This window comes from Sturnira hondurensis, unplaced genomic scaffold (assembly GCF_014824575.4).
Source record: "Sturnira hondurensis isolate 20B ecotype Veracruz unplaced genomic scaffold, ASM1482457v3 Scaffold0007865, whole genome shotgun sequence".
NCBI lineage: Eukaryota > Metazoa > Chordata > Mammalia > Chiroptera > Phyllostomidae > Sturnira > Sturnira hondurensis.
Window position 1 is genome coordinate 612423 of NW_028080496.1, and position 21664 is coordinate 634086.

The 21664-nt window shown below is 46.7% G+C and overlaps 2 protein-coding genes across 3 annotated transcripts in view; both read left to right on the forward strand.

Annotated features, from left to right (window-relative positions):
* The window catches only part of UBE2Q2 (ubiquitin conjugating enzyme E2 Q2), a 35564-nt gene extending 28822 nt beyond the window's left edge, over nt 1-6742 (forward strand). The window contains exons 10-13 of one of the 2 annotated variants that reach the window (XM_037053458.1): nt 87-135; nt 574-669; nt 3365-3431; nt 5932-6500. In XM_037053458.1, coding sequence (XP_036909353.1) covers nt 87-135; nt 574-669; nt 3365-3431; nt 5932-5963 — 244 coding nt within the window. In that variant the 3' untranslated portion in view covers nt 5964-6500. Of the gene's footprint in view, nt 1-86; nt 136-573; nt 670-3364; nt 3432-5931 lie in introns of both variants that reach the window. The other variant, XM_037053459.1, reaches the window with a different exon arrangement.
* Nucleotides 6743-9123: 2381 nt separating this feature from the next.
* FBXO22 (F-box protein 22) lies at nt 9124-20406 on the forward strand. The gene is made up of 7 exons (XM_037053460.1): nt 9124-9355; nt 9472-9610; nt 12380-12467; nt 13194-13289; nt 14734-14898; nt 16567-16732; nt 18766-20406. The coding sequence occupies exons 1-7, from the start codon at nt 9213-9215 to the stop codon at nt 19181-19183; spliced, it is 1215 nt and encodes a 404-aa protein (XP_036909355.1). The 5' UTR covers nt 9124-9212; the 3' UTR covers nt 19184-20406.
* Nucleotides 20407-21664: the final 1258 nt, after the last annotated feature.

Consider the following 21664-nt stretch of genomic DNA (forward strand, 5'->3'; position numbering starts at 1 on the left):
ATTTTCTTACTGATGGTACTTCGTACATTAAGGAGGGATACTAAACCTAGAGACTGAAACCTGTGTGACGCCTGTTTTCTTTTAAGGTACGTGTTGGGTGGCGGTGCACTATGTATGGAGCTTCTCACGAAACAGGTGAGTCTCTTCCCGTGGTTCTCATGGCTCCGGCCTCCACGGTGTCTGTCTGTGCGACGTAGACTCGGAGCATTCAGCCCTGTTGCATTAGCACCTACTTTAAAATGTTTCGAAGTTTTCTTGTAATACCAGCCACTTTTCCTAATGAAAAAGCTATGTAAGGTAGAGCAATAAAGTGACATTGTACTTGGTTTTGTTATCCCTAGGATAGGAAGGAAGTAATATTTAAGGTTATAGTTTGCTCATGTTTGCATTGAGAACAGGTTTTTTTGACTGTGAGAGTTTGGAAATCGTTCAACTTTTCTTGTACTTCTTGACTGCAAACATCTTCATATCCTTTGCTGTTGTTGAGTTGCTACGTGCCACTTTGCGAAGCTTGCCTAAGCGGGAGGCAGGAAGCCGCCGTGTGTGAGAGGAGGGGCTTTTGTCTTCCTTCAGGGCTGGAGCAGCGCCTACTCCATAGAGTCGGTCATCATGCAGATCAACGCCACGCTAGTCAAAGGCAAAGCCAGAGTGCAGTTTGGAGCCAATAAGGTACTTCCATTAAGAATGTCACGTCATCTGTAAGATGTATTTCCTGGTATCTTTTGAGGCTTTTTGCTGTTCTTTTAGTCTTGACTACAGATAAATATATGTAATTGTAACTGTTACTGGTATGTATACACTAATAAGTAAAATATTATATGTACTTTGAAGTTTCCCCCAATTGAGATCATGTTACAATAGTTAATTCCCAGTGAGCATTTACGTGCTATGCTCTGATCTAAACTTTTACTTGTATTAACTCTTCCAGTCCTCTTAATAACCCCAAATAGGTGTATTCTCACTGTCCTCACTGTGTAGATGAGGACGTGGAAGCCCACAGGGGGCAGGCGCCTCACCTCCGCGACAGGTGGCAGGGGGAGGACCGGCGCCAGACAGCCCGCCAGCAGCGTCTGCTTCTGACCGCTGAGCCCTGCCCGCCCCCCCCGCCCCCCCCATCCTGCCCCCGTGTCCTGTCCGAGCCCGAAGCACCTTTCCGTGTCTCGCTGTCGTTGTTTGCAGACACACGAGTGGCCCGGGATGGGCTCCAAAGTCAGCATGTTTCAGGAAAGTGTTTGTGGGATGGAAATCATTCTGACGTAACATTAAAAAAAATTGGCTCTTTCTAAAATTCTGTGTGAATATTTTGTTACATGCCAATCCAAAAAATGATGAATCTAAATATGTACACAGCCGTGTCCCACGTCAGACCACGTGTCCACTAGACTCTCAATGCACAGAGGAAGCAAAAAATTTAAAAGGCTGTTTTTAAAAATCATTTATTTGGCATAAAATAATAAAATAACTGATTTTTACTTTTAGCCCTTTCAACAACCTTTTCTTTACACTGGAACAAAATACCATTTTATGTAAAACCTGTTATTTACTGAACACTAGTGAATTACAGTTGCTTAACTACTTTTAACTAGCACTTCTAAGATGATTTAAATGTGACAACAGGACCATTATGTAATATGGCACCAAAGTTTTACTTTTCCGTGCTCACCATACAGTTTCTAAAGTAGAAAACATACAAAAAATCTTAAGTCATCTGTAAGTTGACTATCTAGAAATAATGTTGATATTTTGGTGTGCATCTAGTTTTTAACATTTTCTTCCTGGCATTTATTTATAAGTAACACTTGATGTTAAATTTAATCATGTTTTTAAAAAAAATTTCACAGTATCATTTTCCTGAAAGAGAAAATAGAAAAGGTTTAGAACAGTGATCATTTTGAGTGATTGAGAGAATATTTTACCAATAACTTGCTGTGTAAACTGAGCTCTCTGGGCTTTTGTATTTTGATCTGATACACAGCTGGTCTGGATACGTTAATTCTCTTCCAGTTTTATAATTCCGTACTTAAACTCTGTCTTTGCTCATAAGTCCTCCTGGAATGAGTCAATGCCAAATAATTGCTTTAACCTTTTACATTTCCATGATTTATAGTTTTCTTAGCAAATAAATATAACCATTTTGCATAGAATGCTATCAAGCAGCTAAAAACTGTTTGCATATTAAAATATGTCTTAGCACATACATTTTTTTGAATGAATTGTTTTGACAAAACTTTACTCTTTCATTTTCTTTACTAAGAAACATTTGTCAGTTAAGAAGATGGACACTGCCTGATATGAGTTTCAGCTCCCAGGAATCTAAAGTTAGCAGGGAATAGACTGAGTGTTAACTTTTAAAATACTGTCGAAATGTAAGGTGCTAAATGGTGTTTAGAAATATGCTACCATTTGTGTGTGTGAGAGACAAGACTGCAGGCTCGTACAGATGTGCTTTTGTAAGTCAGCATCTCTGGAGTGGTGCTCAACCAAGTGCTGAGAGCTCTTGTTTCTGACAGAGGGCAGATTGGGGGGCGAAGTGGGCTAGAGATGTGAGGCTTTATTTACTATAAATCTCTTGTGCTCTTTGAATTTCTTCTTGCCATGTTACTATTACTTCAAAAATATTTTAAATATTTTTAAAGCTACTATCCTCTATTGGTTGAAAGTAAATGAAAGAGTTTGTCTCCCAAAAATAGTACTAAAATTATATAAATATACTTAAGTACTGGAAAACAGAAAATTTGTCCATCAGCACACCTGAAATTTGGAGACAGCATCTGGCTGTTGGAGCTGAGGCTTTGCCGCTCTGCGCAGGCAAGACTCCCTGCGGTCTGGGCGTTGGCTCCCGGGCTCAGCCCGCAGGACCTGAGGGCATGCGATGGGCAGGACGCAGCTGGCCAGGTTGGTTTTCTGTTCAGTCAACACAAAATTCAGCCTGTCCAAAAGCTGAATGTTTTCTGGTCTGAAGGTAATATTTTATTTGGCGTGCTTTTTTGGATACACGTTCGAAGAAAGAGTCTGAGTCCTGCTTACGCCCCAGCAGCGTCCTGTAACTCACTTCACACATGTGGACAGACACTGGGTCAACGAGCATCTGTCTGCGCTGTGTGGCGGGGCGGGGCTTACAGAGATGGACCGAGAAGCTGCGGGTGTTTATTGGAATGCGGGGGCGGGTGGGGTTTGTCGTGCTTGTGAAATGGTAGAGCACAACGCAAATGAGAAATGAGGGTATTCAGTGAAAAATCTTTTTGAAGTGGAATAAAATTCTCTCCTGTGTTCTTTTAAGCACAGTGGTAACACATCCATAAATTATTTTTCATGATTTTCATCTACTTAGAGTTTTGATTTAAAATGTATAATTCTCTTTCAGAATCAATATAATCTAGCAAGAGCCCAACAATCTTATAATTCCATTGTACAGATACACGAGAAAAATGGTATGTTTAATTCAATACATATTTATTGCCATTTATGACGTTTTACTGTTGATATTTATCCTGTTTTATTTTTTTTCTTGCTTTAATTTTCTAGACAGTACAGTTACCACAGTCAAAAAATTTAGCTTGAGGATATGCACACTGTGCTTCATTCAAAGTCTCGGAGTCCTAAACACTTGGCTTGAGACCCTTGAGTGAGAGTGAAGGTTTTTGAATAGATTGGCGAAAACATCGCTTATTCACTTGAAATGTGTGGTGTCAGCACAGGGACTGAGAAGTGAGCTCACTGAGGCAGCTCTGCAAGGGCCGTTCTTGTTCGTGCTGAGCGCGTGCCGTCCTGGGTCCTGAGCCCGCTGTTTCTGAAACACCTTCAGACAGTAGACGATGGAAAGGTTTTGACAATTGTACACATTTACCTATTCAAGTCAAGTTCTGATTTCTGTGTCCAGTTAGGAGTGTGTGACTTGCATATTTAAAAAAATATCTTTCATAAACTTCATCGGCCTTCCGCACATTTTGCTTGTGTTCACAATGCTTGCGTTGAGTTTTGTCTCTAACAGCGACGTGATAAAAGTCTTGACTTGGAATCAGCAGACCTATTATCAGTGACGTTTGTCACTCACTAACTCTGTGGCCCTGAACAAGTCCTGTTACCCCTCCGCCTAAGGTTCCTCCTCTCTCAAACAGGCATGATGTCTGTCTTGCCCAACTTGTGAGGGGAGAAAAGCACGCACAGCACGTCATAGCGAAGTGCTGGGAGGATACTGGTCGTAGTCATGCTGGTGACAGTGAGGCTTCCTGGGTGTGGAGTAAACAAATTAATGAAAATACAGAGAAGTTTTCTTCAAGGGGGTATTTTCTTCAAGGGGGTATTAACTATTCTTTACTGTGCTACAAATGTGCTGGCTTACGACTTAACAGTAGTGCTATGTGCTCACTTGTATTTTCATGGCAAAGGAAACTTGTCGTGTTTCCAGTGACTGCTCACTTCCGAAGGAACCGCACAGGCGGGGCTGGGGGCCTTGGGGGTCCGGTTCCAGACCTCCACACTCAGCGAGCGGGGCTCTGTCTGCTGTGAAGCACAGCACACTGGGATCTGCCCGCATGCCAAACAGTGGTCAGGTTTCTGAAGAGGGGAGTGAGCAGACCTGAGGGCCACTGGATTTTCGTAACAGTCTTCTCTAGCCCCTAACTCAGTAGAGGCAAAATGCCCGTGAGCTGCCTCATAGCCGCACCACGGCCGCACCACAGACCACGATGCACCCGTGCAGTTGTGGGGCAGCGTCGCACCAAACAGAACTTAGTGTCATTTGCCCAGAGCTTAGATTACGGTTGGGTCTGGGAACAAGCATATTTTTTCCTTTTATACATTTTAACACGTTTTATTTTTAGAGAAGGGGAAGGGAGGGAGAAACAGAGGATAGAGAAACACTAATGTGTGAGAGATACATCAATCCATTGTCTCTTGCGTACCCCCAGCCGAGGACTTGGCCTGAAACCCAGGCACATGCCCTGGCCGGGAATTGAACTGGTGACCCTTTGGTTCACAGGTGGGCACTCAATCCACTGAGCCACAACAGCAAGGGCAGAATCATATTTTTTTCTTATGTTTAAAAATTGGTTGATTGATTGATTTCCAAAGCGGTGCTGTAGTATGCATTCAGAAATGGTTACAGACTGTGCTGTGGTTGGGAAAGTGTGAGTGGGTGTAGGTCAGCTATGTGCAAGATTCAGAATCAGGGATGGACTCCAGTTTGGCTTCTGCTGCTGATGGGTCTTGGGCACAGTCACCAGTGCACCTGCTGCGGTGGCCCCCTCACTGGCGAGGTGACAGCGTGGCACTGATGGCAGACTGAGTTTTTGTCTCGAAATGCCAGGATTTTGTTTGGGCGCAGGTTGTTTTCACCAAGGTTTTCTTTTAAATTCAGAATCTGAATGGAGTACGAAACCCAACTTGTACTCTAACGTTCCACACTCATCTTCGGCCAGAGATGCTCTTAATATAGAGATCTTGTGTGGAAAACTCAAGTATAGTTTATTCAAAGAAAATAACTTTAGACAGTCCCCCACTTACAATTTTTAGACTTAGGATTTTTTTTTGACTTTATAATGCTGTGGAAGTGATACACATTTATAGAAACTGTATTTTGGATTTGAATTCTGATCTTTCCTGGGTGAGCGGTAGATGCTGTACAGCAGCGGCCCAGGCAGGGATCAAGAGGGCACCACAATGCCCCAGGGCGCCCTCACCGCCTGAGATACTTGCGCCCCCTGTAGGCTGGTGCTTGCATGACACCGCCCCCCACCCCGCCCCGTTAGTCCAGAGCATCTGCATTGTAAATGTATCAAATGCTGTGTTACTAACACCAGGGTGAGTTTAATTTTTACAGTAGGTTTAAACATGAAAATTATCAGTAGGTGAAGTAGCTAACTTTAATAAAATGCCTTGGCTCCTAGTTAAAGAATTAAGTATTTTAATTTCTTTTCCATTCTCTTTCAGGCTGGTACACCCCCCCGAAGGAAGATGGCTAAGTGTACTGACTGTCGTGTGTTTGGACCAATGTTGCTTTAAAGAAAATCTTTCCAACGAGCAGACAAGCTTTGGGTGCCCCCGTAACAGCCGTACTGAAGACGTTAGCTCATAGATATTTTAGTGGATAATCTGTCAACTGACATCCTATATAAGTTACAGCCTTCTCATTTTGCTCATTTTATTCTCTTGGACTGAGCAGTGGGGCTTCACTGTATTTTTCCTGATAAATACACACACTGGCTACTCCTGATCATCTCTTTTTCTTAAACAATGAAATCTGTTAAGCAGCAAGCCAGCATCAGGTAACTGAGGCTGTGACTTTAGGGTAACTTTTCCATAATGAGCGCGTGTGTTACTAGGACTTGCAGTATGTTGTTCCATTCAGAGCCAATAAAGGTCTATTTGCTGTTTAATATTGGTTTAGAAAGTTTAAGGTCTTCAACATCATAAGTAGCCTTTTCAGATTAAAACCATTTTATGATATTGCCAAAATAATGACAGGAAACCTACTCAATAAATTGTTACACGTTTTTATGGCCACGTGAAGATATGAGCTGTTTCCCGAAGATATGCTCTTACCTGAGTTGCGTTGTACTTCTCAGGCAAAGTGAAGCAGGGCTGGGCCAAGTAAGCAAGTAAGGCCTGCGTGGTGACTTCCACGGGGGCATTGCTGTCTTGCTGGGCTGAATCTGTTTATTGGTTCAGTATGTCTTCTGAAGATCTGCAGTATAGATCTTGAAGTTATTTAAAATACTAAGTCATTTTACATTTCCACTTTCTTAACGGGATGTTGCAATCATTTGTAAACTAATAAATTTATAAAGTGATTGGCACACAGACTTCTTGAACAAAAGCTGCACACTTAAGTACAAAAAGACACCTAATTTGGAGACTTAAAATTTTTGCTATAGTCATAACGATGGCTTTTACTTAAAGACTAATAGGAACTCTACACATGTTAATTCTTTTTATAAAACCTGACTCAAATCAGTATACCCTCCATTTTATTGCCTTACCTGAATCAGTCCTGTTTGATTGGTAATAGATTTTTGTATACCCACATTTGATTTAAAAGTAACTTCTAGTTATTAAGCACTTTTAAAATGAAATCTAGAAGCACACTTTTCTGCACAAACCAGTTACAAAGTTGAAAAGTGTTTTCTTACACATTTGCTTTGAGATGCAGTTTTTAACTTTGTAAGCCGCATTGGAGAGACTTGGCACTTCCGCATTCCCGTGTGGTTGAGAGGGCAGCAGGAAGAGAGTTCCTGGCGTTCTTGTTCACGTGGTTGTAGTTCTGATTGACAGTTGCTCAGACAAGCGACAAGGCAGGATTCTTTAAAGCATTACAGTTCCTTAAACCTAAGGCTAAATTTTGAATACATTATGGAATTCTTTAATATCCTGATGGCTAGCAGATTGACAGCTGCACATCTGGCATGCTTTGGGTTTTTTTTTTTTTGGAGTTTATTTTTCATTGCAGATTTATTTGGCAATGTACAGTAAATTTTGTAAACTTGCATCAAGTTTATGAATAAAGAATCATTTAAAAAATAACTCTGTCATTTTCCCCTCATGAGAGATACTCTTAGCTTCAGGTGTCTGTAGGTTCTATTGAGTTTCTAGAATAGGATTCTGTATGGTGCGGTGGGGTGAGGAGAGACTTGAGAGGAAGAGAGCAGGATGATTTAATGAGAGAAAGCTAGAGACCCCAGAAATGGTGTGTGCAGACATTGCATACTCAGGTCTTCCTCAACCTTTTCCCTCTCCCACACTGCTTCTGTAATAGAAATCCTTCATGGCTGTCCCTAGGTCCCCCAATTACAATAATCTGCTCCTTCTGGATCCGTAACCTCCTTCACACACTTGTCAACTCACCTCACAAGAAGTCCAGAGGTAGGAAAGCTCTAGGCACTGTGCCTGGGAGATTTTTCCGTGTTGGTTTCACGCTTGGATTGGAAGTTATGTCTGGACGTGCAGTCACACTACTTCATCCAGAGGCACATAATGAGGTACATAAGGAGACAGGGTCTCCTTAGGCCATGTGAAAATTTTAGAAGCCCCCGATTTGCCCTCCCCCTCCCCCTGCAAGCGTGCTTCCCCTCACTTTTCCATGTCTGGCACTGGGGCCATTCTTAAACTAATGTCCGGTGAAAAGTGTGAAAGTGTCATAATTATTGGGGACCAGTGGCTTTCAACATGTGGTTTGGGGAACCTTGGGGACCCCATGAGACCCTTTTAGGAGATTTTGGAGGTAAAATTCTTTTGCTGATACTAAAAACATTAATTACCACTTTCAGTCTTATTTTCTCACAAGCATACAGTGGAGTTTTCCAGAGGCCCCGTGACGTGATATTGCCACAGATTACTCGGAAGCCGATGAGCTGCCTTCTATTAAGCCAAAACTTAGAGGTTTGCCAAATGTAAACATGGCACTATTCACTATTCGGGGGGGTTGGGGGGTTATTTTTTTATGACATATTAATGTGCAATGGACTTATTACCTTAATATTAAAATCTTTGAATATGGAATGTATGAGCTGACATAACTCACATAAACAAGGTCTTTGGGGTCGTCAATATTTAAGGAGTTTTGAGGCCAGAATGTTTGAGACCCACTCGTGTAGACCAATTTTTGGGGACGGAGCCAGGGCTTTGCCAGCAGGGGAGTGGCCGCGGTGGAGGTTAGGGCCAGGCACGTCTGCAGTGCTCGTTTTCCCTGCACCCGTGGTTTCCAGCCCGAACTTGCATCTGACTCGGGGTTGGGGTTGGGAGGGGAGAGGAAGCTAAGCCCGCGGGGCGCCATGGCCCTGGGGTGGAGAACGCCGGGTGCGCCTATGCGGCGCGGGGACTGCGTGCCGTTGGTCATCCAGCTGGGTCACACGCGGACGGGTGCGCGCTGATACCGCCCGTTGGATCGCTGGGCTCGCGATACTAACAGGCGTGGAAGGGCACGTATCTCTCTGCCTTCAGAGACTCGTGAGTTAGAGAAAGAGGCGGCGGCGGCTGCGCGTGCAGTGCCAGGCCCTGCGCTGGAGGCGGAGGCGCTGCTGTGAGTGTGGGACTGGCAGCGGATCTGACAGCTTCCGGGAGGGCTACGTCCCAGCGGACCCGCGCCGGAAGCCTGCTGCCGGAAGTCCCAGGCACCGGAAGTGGCGCGCGCCTGCGCAGAGCGTGCTGGCTGGGATCTGGTGCAGCTTTCCGAACCCTCGGTGTGGTGGTCCAGCTACCCGGACAGGCGGGGAGGAATGGAGCCGGTGGACAGCGGCGGTGGCGCTGATCGCAGCGCCTCAGCAGACCCACGGAGCGCCTTCGTGCTGAGTAACCTGGCGGAAGTGGTGGAGCGAGTGCTCAGCTTCCTGCCCGCCAAGGCGCTGCTGCGGGTGGCCGGGTAAGGAGAGGCGGCGGGCTGGCCGGGGTTTGTCCCGCAGGGTGTGCGGGCGGGGGTCGGGCGGTGAGAGGGAAGGAAGGATGCCTGCTCACAGCCCTTTGTGGTCGCGCCCCCAGCGTGAGCCGCCTGTGGAGGGAGAGCGTGCGCAGGGTGCTGCGGGCCCAGCGCGGGGTGGCCTGGATCGCGGCGGGCCCGGTGGACGGCGGCCACCCGCAGGAGCACTGCCTGGTCCGCGTGGCAGCCCGGGAGCTCGAGGCAAGTGAGACGGGTGTGCGCACTGGCCTCTGCCGGGTGGGTGGGTCAGCCTTTGAGAGGTTGGTCTGTTTTGATCCCAGTTTCGTGCACGGGCTTTATTTGTATAGGTTAGGGAGCATTTTCTCATGACATGAAAAGATTGAAAATGTCAGGTTTCATGACTGTATATTGTAAGGATGTGCCATGATTATATTTGACCAGTCCTCTGATGTTGGGCACTTTATGTATCCAGATTTTTACTATTGTGTCAATTCTATGCAGAACCTTTCCTTTACCCGCTTCGGTTGAAGCTAGTATGGTCACTGTTTTGCAGGAAAGGCAACTAGGTCCCTTTAGCTTAGTGTCACATAAAAAGGCCAAGAACTAATCTGTACCCCAAATATTTCAAACCTTGATGCCGCTCTCTTTTGTGGTGTATCTCTGGGCCCCACTTTCGAAAGATGGGCATCACCTGGGCAGTTGAAAACTTGAACTGAGGGGTCAGAGAGGTAGCCTCCTGAGCACAGGTGACAGTGAGGCTGTGGTATCTCACTGGGCAGTGGGGGGAGCCACTGGAGAGGGGTTTGCCAACACCATGCTCCTTCATTTCCCTAGACTTTAGCTCTCATTACCCACAAACACGGATGTAGCATAGCCACCGCATTAGATTGGCAGTAAAGTCAGGGAATTGCCACGGGTATCTTTCTCCTGTCTGAGCCTCCTGTTCCATTCACATTTTGCCAGTCTTCCCAGTGACGTCCTTCAAAGCAAAAGGATTCAGGTTACAATTTTATGTTGCATTTATTTGTCCTGCTTTTAAGTCTTTGATCTGGAACCGTTTCTCCAGCTTTTCTTGACTTCCACAACTTGGACATGTGTGTAAGTTACGGGCCAGTTAGTCTGTAAAGCATATGATGGATTTTAGGTTTGGATTGTGTACCTTTGGCTGTAATATTCCAAGCGATGCTGTTCTCTTCTCACTGCAGCCTACTAGCCTCATATGGTTCCATTGGGCCCATCTCTGGTGATATTACCTTTGATTTTTTTTCCCTAACATGGTGTCAGCCAGGTGTCACTACTATAAAATTACTCTTTTCCACCGTAGTAATTTTTCACCGTGGTGGGGAGATACTTTGAAACTATGTTAATATCCTCTTTCAGTGTGTTCACTTATTTACTTTTGTCTGTGTAGCTTCCTAGTCTCTTACTAACTTTTTTATTAAAAAATATTCTAAGTTTCCACTAAAATTTTTATGGAACATCTTGCCATTTGGAACTTCTGGATAATGGAACTGGGTTCCAGTTGTCTTCCTCTGTGCTATGAGAACATCTCTTGGTGAGGATTTTCGTTGCCGAGGCTTCTGGTGAGAACTGGGAAGGGCAGTTCAGCAACTGCTCTTTAGCAGGTACCAGAAAAGAAAGAATTATAAAGCCTCAGCACCAGACCTCCAGTCTTTAAGAATAGGAAGGCCTAAAACCTAAGGCCTAAACACTTTCTAGGTCATTGTGCAGGTTTATGGCAGTCGGCAGGAATGCCTAAATCTTTTACAATTTCTCTCCTTTCCTCTCTACAGCAGGCACCACAAACTCAAATGGCTCCAAAGTTAGGCAGCTGGCTCTGGTGAGCCAGGTGTCTCCCTGTGACAGTGGAGGGAGCGCGCCTCCGTGTAGCCCCGGGCAAGGGGAATGCATGTGGCCTGCGGCCAAAATGTCCAGTTTTTTCAGGAGAGTCTGGAACTCCACACGTTATGTGAATGTGTTGTAGAAGTTGAAATGTTGGCAACCACGTTGCATTCTGGGAAGATGCCTTGTATAGCGGGGACACTGTATCCCTGTGGTTTACGCTGCCCTGAGGCTGAGACACAGCAGTGTCACTGTGTCTCAGCATCTTTCATGAGTTTGTCTCAATGGAATCTAACATGAGACATCTTAACGTACCCTCAAAATGTAATGGATCAGCATTTTCCATGTAATTAACATCGAGACTTTGCTATATGGTAACTACCTCATTCCATCGCGGTAGTCAGATGTCTTTGAAAATAACCAGCTTTGAGGGACACATATATTCACCCTTTTCATTTAATTCAGCTGCTTTACCACTGTCTGAAGTTTAGTGGGAAACATGAGCTCGAACACGCCCAGCTCCTCAGTGGCGCATTGCTGGGATGTAAGCACATGGCACGGGAGGCCCAGTCCTGGGGGGCCCAGGAAGGGGCTTTGTGGAAGAGGAGGCCTGTAAGCTGTGTCTTGAGGGACAGAATATTATGTCAAGTGGGAAAGGAAGAGGGCTGCAGGAGAATATGTACAGCAGTTTGTGTGTGTGTGTGTGTGAGAGTGAGAGAGAGAGGTTATAAGGAAAAGACCCCTGCAGGAACATGGCTGGAGTGAAGGAATATTTAATTTGATGGGCAAGGCGATGAGTAGTGTGATCACCGGCACTTTCCCTCCTTTGCCGAGCTGTTTCTGTTACTGTAATGCCCGTTCAGGTAAAGCCAGGGGCTTTTTTTTTCTGGTACTTATTTCCTTAAGAGCTTACATTATTATGAAAATAAACTTTTTTATTGAGTCAGGAATGAGTTTGGCTTGAAGAAATAATAGATGTTTAACAAATAAATGAACTGAAAAGGAAGGAGTGGAGTGAGACATTGAGAAGTGGAGGGACTCGGAATAAATAGGCCGGCCTTGACCTGAAGGAGGGCAGCCGACGGGTGGGCCCAGGGAGACTCCCAGGGACTGCAGACACCCTCGTGGATTCCGGCCGTCTAATTCCGATCACTCTTTTCTTTGCAGAATGTTCACATCTTACCACAGACGGTTCTTTACATGGCTGATTCTGACACTTTCATTAGCCTGGAGGAGTGCCGAGGCCACAAGAGAGGCGAGTATCAAAAGAAAAAGATTGGGGTGTTTTTGTTTCCTTCTGGACCATCTGTTTGGCGTTAAATATGGTCCTCGTCCCGAGGGTGACTTTCTGAGGCTCTGGGCCTCCCCTCTGTAGAACGCAGAGATGTGTTGTCTCTGAAGCTTGAAGACCTCTTTTTGCTTTGGGGTTTGGCTTCTGAACCTTGCAGTACCATGGAAGCAGTTTCTTTGGAAAGGTATTTTTCACACTTTGAAATACTTTCCTCCTCCAGGCCCTTCTTTTTATTATTAAGATAGGATGTGTATTTTTGGCTATTCTTGCCTTGCTTGGCGGTGGGTGATGGGGACCTGCTCACTGCAGTTGTTGGACTGAGGCAGTGGCTTATCTCTGGTTGGACTGCAGGGGGCTGTGTTTGCAGCTTTAGTCACAGCTGACCAGAGAGGGGGTAGCAAGTCTAAAATTTCGCTGCTGCAGCAAAGTTTGACATCACTGGAGCAAAAGCTGTGTGTGAACAAAGCAGAAAGTCCCACTGGTGATGCTAACAGGTCAAGTTTAGGATTAAAATGTAAAACAGGCCCAAAACAGGAACACAGTTGTTTTCCTCAAAGTTTTTAAACTTCCGTATGAAGCGTTCCGGTGTAAAATGACTTACAGTTTATTCAGTGCTTGCCTTTCCCACCACACCATCAGCCCTGAGCTTGCCCGGGCGACATCTGACACTGTTGCACTGTATCCTTACAGCAAGGAAAAGAACGACAATGGATACGGCGTTGGCCCTGGAGAGGCTGTTCCCGGAGCAGTGCCAAGTCCTGGGGATCGTGACCCCGGGGATTGTAGGTGAGAGCAAGGCCCCGGGACGATTCCCTGCCTCGCATTTGTATTTTTGGCCATGCGAAACGCATTGGCGGTAGTCACTGCGATCGCTGTGTCACATCTCTGGGCTGTCTGTCCACACCAGCTGTCCCGCGTATCTTCCCAGGAGCCGTTCACGAGGGGCAAGCGGCTGTCTTCTGCCCCTCTGCCGACCAGCGCTGGTGAGCGTGCTCACGGTCACTGCTTCTGCTCGGTGAGGGCAGGGGCTGCTCTTTCTCTGCTTGGCCGCCACTTCTGAGTTGGTCGCATAAACTGTGCCATTTTCCCAGTTTGCTGCTCTGAATTTTTGCTGCTTTTTATGGTTTGATTGTTTTCTCTAGCTAAGGGGAGAGAGGCGCTCTGTGGAGGCAGTAGCAGGGGAGTGGTTCAGCCACCTGGGCTGAAATCTGGCCGCACCGATGATGCTGTCTGTGTGACTGCACAGGACCAGCCCCCGTGGGGCGCCAGGCCGCCACCTGGCTGATGAGGGTGGTAGTACCGTCCTCAGATGGTACAATGAGTTAACACACAGAAGGCACTTAGAACACAGGTGTGCAGTCAGCAATGAGTAAATGTTGGGTATTGTCTTTGTTCCACTCAGTAGTAATCCCTAGTGGTCATTACTGATCTTTACTGAGAGACTTTTAACCTCAACCTCAGTCATGTCAAGTACAAAGGAGTTCAGGTATTTACAAATGAATAAGGGTACTCGATTGGACTCTGTGCTTCCATCAGCTCCCCACATTGGGGGGTAGGACTTCATGGAAATTTGGGAGGAGATACAATTTTGATTCTGACACCTTCCTTTAAAATTCACAATGTATTACACACATATTTCCATCTCAATAAATATATCATTCGTAATGGCTACATTTGATGGTATACATGTAACTTTTAATCTAAATATTATTTTAATCAAAATGTAGGGCATTTTGACATTTCTACTTATTTGTTATTAAGATTTTTCTGATAAAAGTATTTGTGTGTGTGTGTATATGTGTGTTCAAGATAAAATTTTTAAAGTGGGACTGCTGTGAAGAAGTATTTACCACCCTGCCAGCTTTTTATACAGAAAACTCCTAAACCTGTAGAAAAGTTGAAAGAATGATAGTACATTAAACGGCCACAGACCCTTCATCTCATACCCTTTTTAAAAGAGTCACCGTTTTAAAAAAATTGTGCCCCGTTTGCTGGTTGTGTCTTCGTTTACAGACACGTTTCTTCCCGAGTCATTGCAGAGCACCCTGCAAGCATCAGGACTGTACCGCCCAGAACCTGGACGCTGAAAACTCGGGTGGTGGCCCGGGAGCGGGCTGGCCGGCCGGCCGGGGGCATGGCCTACGCTCCGTGATGGGAACCTTCACTTTGGTTGTTTGGACCTTCAGTTTTTATTGCATCTGTTCACCAAACTGCTTTGCTCCTTTCCTAGTGACGCCAATGGGGTCAGGTAGCAGTCGGCCTCAGGAAATAGAAATTGGAGAATCTGGCTTTGCTCTACTCTTCCCTCAGATTGAAGGAATAAAAATACAACCCTTTCATTTCATTAAGGATCCAAAGAACTTAACACTAGAGAGACGTCGCCTCACCGAAGTAGGTAAGTTACCGTTCTTTGCCATGACTCCCACCCTGTTGACTGATTGCGTTAGAGCCAGGGAACGGGGGCGAGCACAGTGCATTTCAGGTTTGAGAAAAGGCGTAGCTGAAGGCAGACTGTCGGGCAAGGGTTTACGAGGATGCGTCACTCAGGAAGCGTGGCTGAAGCAGGCAGGTCACCAGGGTCGTTTGGAAGAGTGGAAGGACTGGCCCGGGGTCTGAGCTCTGGTGACGAAGCTTCGCTTCACACAGTAGCAGCGGACTGGTTACTCTGGTGAGGGAGGCAGTGTTATGGCCTCTCGTCCACATCTGCAAATGAAATGGTTGGCGTTAACTCATTAAAAGTCACTGTCGGCATAAAAAATCCTCCGTGGTGACCCCTTCGTCTATGCACAGGTCAGCTCGCCTGCAGAGATAAGACCCCGGTGTTTGAAATCACTGTGAATCCAGCAAGAATCAAAAACTGGCCACAAAGGGAACATTTGTGAATGGCCAGCATGTCCCGAGGCCTAAGCCAGGCGCCGCACCACAGGCTGCTTCTAATCTCAGGACAGCTTTGCTGGTGGGATTGATGGGCTGTGTTGTTGATGGTGACTCAGAGTCAGTGGGAGCAGGGAGTGAAGTATCTCGGAGCACGCACTGCAGAAACAGGACCCGCGGTAGCCGGGTGGCGCAAGCCGCCCTCACAGCCCTGGGGGGCGAACTCCTCTCAGGGAAATCTCCGAGTGAGCCAGTGCTGTGTGTGGAGGCAACTAGGGGTTCAGGAGCGAGTGTGGCTGGGTAGCCGAGCCAGGGTGACTTTGTGTCCCTGTGAGACTTGATGTTGGAAGGCTAGCTGGGTGGAGCCGACAGTGTTCAGCTCCATCTGGCTTTAGAATCAGTCACGTGGTTAGAAAATCGTTGGTCCGAAGTTGAGGCCAGAGATGCGGTTGGAGCCATCGGCAGGCTGCCTGGCGTCTGTGTCGGCTGCCACCGAAGGCTGCGTAAGCCCATGCAGGGCAGCACAGTACAGATTACGGAAAGGATTTCGGCAGCAAAGTCAGCACAGCAAACGGAGAAGAGAGGCGGGTTGATGCTGACGGGAGGATGTGTTCAGTGGGCTCATGATACAGAAATTCTTGATTAATTTCGTTCAGTGATCTCCCATCAAGATCCATAATTATAACTTCCAGAACCTCTCTTCCAAATCGAGTCCCAGTCCAGGTATTTGATGAGGATTTATTTTGGGGGAACCACCATTCAGACCACTCCGGATTAGTGCCTTTTTTCTCCATTTCCCTGGGTCTCAGGCTCCCGCCACTGCTCACTCTGTTCTGCGTGAAGCAGGGTCGCTTTCGTCCCAGGCGGGGCCTGGGAGGACGTGGCCTGTCCCCCGGGTGCTGCTCGGTGACTGGCTGCTTCCTTATGTGTCTGGGATGTTGACTCTGCTGTTTCCAAACAGCCCTTTAGTTTTTTTAATGGGCCAAAACTGGAGCAAAGATTTTGAGTTGTGTTCAAGGTTGTAGAAAATGGGAAATTTGGCAGCTTAAGCACCAAGTGGCATGTAACTAGAAGTGCAGGTTTTAACAGGAACATTGTACTTTAAAAATGTAGAAAGTAAAGTTTTACTCAGGTAAATTTAAAGCTGCTGTTTTGAGGCTGTGTCTCCTTGCTCCTCCTTGCCCTGCAGGCCTCCTGGAAAACCCTGAGCTCCGAGTGGTCCTGGTGTTCGGCTACAACTGCTGCCGGGTGGGGGCCAGCGACTACCTGCAGCGAGTCATCGGCACGTTCAGTGACATGAACGTCATCGTGGCTGGCGGCCAGGTGGACAACCTGGCCTCGCTGACCTCCAAAAAGTATGTCTGTGCGCCGAGGGGCGCATCCTCGGGGTTTCGTCACCGTGGTTCTTTTTAAACACAAGTTTGCAGACTTGTCAGCCTAACCGTTCGCTCCATGTCGCGGTGGGTGCCGGTCGAGGGGCTCCCTCACCACAGTTCTGCTCACAGCTGGAGGACGAAGTGCACGCGCGTCGTCCTTGAAGAACTTCCTCTCGGTTGGACTAATGTGCTCTCAGAAGTAATGTTCAGCCTTGTGTACTAAGGTCCCGCTGTGCCTCCGTGTGACCTGCGTGTCACTTCCTCTCCAGTTCTGTTGAAGAGCAGATCTCAGGGTCCAGCTTCTCAGAGCCTCCTGTGTGCTTAGTGCTTCTGGCATCTTCTAGAGGGGGAGCAACCTGACCCGGGGCCATCCTCCAGTCTGTGTGGCCATAAAACCTTTGTTTACGTGGAGCCTCTGCAGGCCCACCTGTGCCGCTGGGCACGTGCATTCGGAATTCTGTACTAGATCTTGCGAACGGCTTTGTCACACATCACAATTGTGTACTTGAGGCTCTGCTTTCAAAGATAAAAAAAATATTTGCTCTTCTGTCATTGCTCCCTTCCCATTTTGAATGAGCGTATGTAGTGTTTTCAGTTTGAGCTACTTAAGTGAACAGAAATACGAACTGTCTCCCGAAGCAGGAAGGTGACACTCCCACCCCCAGACGTGCCCTGCAAACCCCTGTGCTTGTTTCTCACTGTCTGTGTGAGTGTTTCGCCCCTAGAGTAGCAACGTGGAGCATGGTTGGAGCTCAACCTCTCTCAGGGCCGTGTCCATCGCCCCAGGTGTGACATTGTACCCTACCCGCCCTCGGCCTCCCCTGTTGGGTCAGAGAAAGCTAATAGCTAAGTCGGGTCCCTGGACCGTCGTTGGGGAAGAAGGGAGGGAGGCCAGCTGCACTGAGCTCCAAGCACTGCTCTGCCTTGTGCACCTGCCGTGGGGAGTGTGCTTCACAGGACATGTCAGTGTGGTCTGCATCCTGGGTCAGTGTGTACGAGAAGCCATTTGCATAAGTCAGTGCAGTATCCTAAGGGTGTTCAGATATGCTCCTGCTCCCACCCCCCGAAAAAGGTGGTTCAGTGACTCCAAGGCAAGAGATTCACAGCACACAGGCAGCCGTGCGCCAGAGAGGAACTGTGGTGAAGTCAGAGGAGCCACAGGAGCCTCAGGAAGGTGGCTTCTGCCCCTCAGAACTGGCTTTGCCGCTAGCCCGGCTTTACTATATTAGTCATTTAAACTTTTGAGTCATAGTTTCTCGTCAGTCCAGTGACTCTTGCTCAATTCATCGCTCTGATGTTGGTAAACATGACGGAAACGTAAGGTCCATGTTTTCCCCCCGTGGGTGTTCACTGTATTAATGCTTTGTCATTGTATTGAGACTGCTTTTTTAAAAATTAAGAATGAAATATTTTATTGAAAAGTATCGGGCAAATACAAACAGAAAAAGGAAATATGTTTTAACCTTCAGATTAAGCTGAATTTTAGGCTGAAAACAATAAACAAGACCCAGCAATGTGATTGTATTTCTCTATGGACCCAACAACATAAAGCTAGAAATATCCTCCGTGATTAAATAGCTGAGGTGGGGGAAAGCACCAAAGATATAAATAACCCCAACAGGCTTCGTGTGCTAGACATCACCATGTGTACCAGTGAAGTTGGAACGTTAAACTTTTAAGGAAGCGAGCAGGGTACGGAGACCCCTCTGAACACTCAGGATTGGTTTTGGGAGTCTCCGTGGAGTCGCATTTGCCCCTTTGTATCTGTGACTGAAAGCCTAGGGCTTTACTTGCCCGTGGATGTGCGATCTGTGTCCCTTCAGTGTGTTCATTTCAGTGGTGTCATGTCCACCCCTCGTCCCGCTTGGACTGGACGGTGGGCCGCAGACCGAGTGAGGGCCGCCGAAGGCAGCAGCTCCCAACCAGTGAATTGGGTGGGTGGGTGGGTGGGTGTTCTTTTGGGGTTTTTTGGCTTCGTGATAAATCGGTGCTGTTCTACTTGACTGTTCCAGGCACCCTCTCGACATCGACGCCACCGGGGTGGTCGGGCTGTCGTTCAGTGGCCCGCGGATCCAGAGTGCCACCGTGCTCCTCAACGAGGACGTCAGTGACGAGAAGACAGCCGAGGCGGCAATGCAGCGCCTCAAGGCAGCCAGCATCCCCGAGCGCAACACCGTCGGCTTCATGTTCGCGTGCGTGGGCAGGGGCTTCCAGTACTACAGAGCCAAGGGCAACGTGGAGGCTGACGCGTTCAGAAAGTTCTTCCCCGGGGTTCCTTTGTTTGGCTTCTTTGGAAACGGAGAAATTGGATGTGATCGCATAGTCACCGGGAACTTTGTCTTGAAGAAGTGTAACGAGGTAAAGGACGATGACTTGTTTCATAGCTACACAACAGTAATGGCGCTGATTCATCTCGGGTCGCCGAAATAAAGCTGCCCGGGAAGGGGCTTTCATAGCACATGACCTTGGGGTTCTGCCTTTCCAGGAAATGGAGACTTGGGATGTATGTATTTCAAACAAAAATAGCTTTACACGTATCTCTTTTGTAGCTTTGATGCTCTAAAGATTTCTTTGGGGTAGTTTTAATATAAGGGAAGGACAACCGTGTGTGTGTGACTTCATGCAGAACAAGGGCTGGGAGCTTTCACACGAGGCACGAGCAAACTGATCATGGCTGTCGCACCAGGTTCTGCAGCCGCTGTGCGTGTGATTTTAACCCGCCTCCCGCAGAGGAGGGCGGGCGGACGGTTCGTGGAAGGATGGCGGCTGCAGGCATTCCGTGACTACCTCAGCATTGTTGGGTGATCTTTTAGCAGAATCATGACGACGTTCTCCTCCCTTAATAAAGGAGGAAAATATCCAGCTGGCTTGAGAAATCTTTCTCTGCTTTACAATGTTACCAATTTTTTCAGAAACTAATGAAATTATTACTGACTTTTTACTTATTTGATAAATGTTGAAGACCTATTTTTGTTTTTGTTCTCTACCGTTGCTTAGTGAAATAAATTGCCAAGATTAATAAGCAGTATTTTATGCTTCTATAAGGGAAACCATTTTCCTTTTCCCCGCGACTGTGGTACAAGACAGGAATGGACACGGGTGTGGTCTGAGCCGCTGCCCCCTGGGCCTTTGTCACAGGACGACTGGTGCCAGCATTTGCTCCCCAACCCGGGGCGATGCAGCTGCTGTGCGACACCTCTGGTGTAGTTCTCAGTGGCTCTCACAGGAAGGTAGAAAACTTGTAAGGTAAGTGACATCACATGTGTTGACATTCCTGTTTTTCGATTCTTAAGCACTCTTCTCCCTATTTTTGCCTCGAAAGATTTTTCTCTTCCTGTTTATGCACAGGATAAAAATACTTCAGTTTTCTTTGTCTTATAGTTCCCCTCAATCTTAGTTCCTGAAGAAACTCCAAAAACAGTCCAGTGGTCACAGGACGTTTAGTCTGTGCACAGTAGTGTGCAGCCATTTTTAGGTAGCTATTAACTTTGCATTATGTAACACTGGTACCCATTGCCAAGTAGACGATGCCTCAGAATTTGAGTCCTTGGCTGTGCTTACACAGCACAGAAGGAAAACACTTTGTAAATTATTTTTGGTTCTGATGTTAACCAAAGTTGGTTAAATTGTAGAGGAAAAACGAATTTTAAAAATGAAAAGTAAAAAAAAATCTGAGCCGGGGATAGAGTGGATTACAGTGTTTTGTCACTGACAGGAAACAGCTCTGCAGGGTCGTTTCACATAACATTTGAGGTTAGCAGAGAGCTCCTGTTTTGTAATCGCGCCTCAGGGGCTTGTTAGGAATATCAAATTCATTACGCCATCAGGCTGTGACCTTGGTCTATAGAATAGGAGGAGAACTTGACCCAGTAGAAATCAGAGTGGTACAGGAAGTCCTCCCTTAACGGTGTCAATAGGTTCTTAGAACCATGGTGAAATGACAAGTAAGGAACCCAGTTTCACCACAGGCTACCTGATATAAACAGAGTTAAGGACCTGAGGCAGCTCCTGTGGTTGTAACAGAATGACAGCAAATGCTACTGTGTTGCTTGAGGGCCCCTGTCCCTGCTGAGAACAAAGGTTGCCCAGGAAAGGGAGTCATAATTTGACCAAAGTTACAATGAAATAATCTATTACAATTTTGGAAGGCTTGTTTTAAATAAAAGCGATCATTAAAGTAATAGTTACTGTTTCAGCTGGAAACACAAGTACATTCCTAGAAGTGGCAACTGATGTAGCCATTTGTAAAAATGGTCACAAGAAAAAATTGACAAGAGCGCCAAATGAGAAGATGCACCTTTGGCGTCTTCACGCACCGAGTGGCCGCCGTCTGGGTAGTGATCAGGTTGACAGGGTGGCTTATTTAAACAAGACGTTGGTTGGAGCGTTGTCTTGATTAGTGTGTTCATTTCAGTGGTGTCATGTCCACCCCTCGTCCCACTCGGACTGGAAGGTGGGCCGCAGACCGAGTGAGGGCCGCTGAAGGCAGCAGCTCCCAGCCAGTGAATGAGGAGGGTTTTTCTTTTACACGCCAGCTTGTGGGCTCCATTCCCGGTCAGGGCATGGGTGATCCCTGGTCCGTGCACATACGAGAAGCAGCCAGTCCATGTTTCTCTCTCTCCCTTCCTCTCTAAAAGCAATGACAAGAAATGTCCTCAGGTGAGGATAAAAATATAACTAAATGTATATACATTAATATCCTTGGTGCACTTTCAAAGCTAAACCTTTCTCTGCAGCAATTGTTTGTTTATAAAAGGAATCTATTTCCATTCCCTTGATACAAGTAGAACTAAACTCCTTATGAGTGAGAGCAGCAATCCAAGGGAGTGAAGGAAAGTCAGGCTTTGAGAGTCAAACCCAGAAGTGGACACTCTGCACAGTGATACAATAACTCGTCACTGTCTGTGGGCC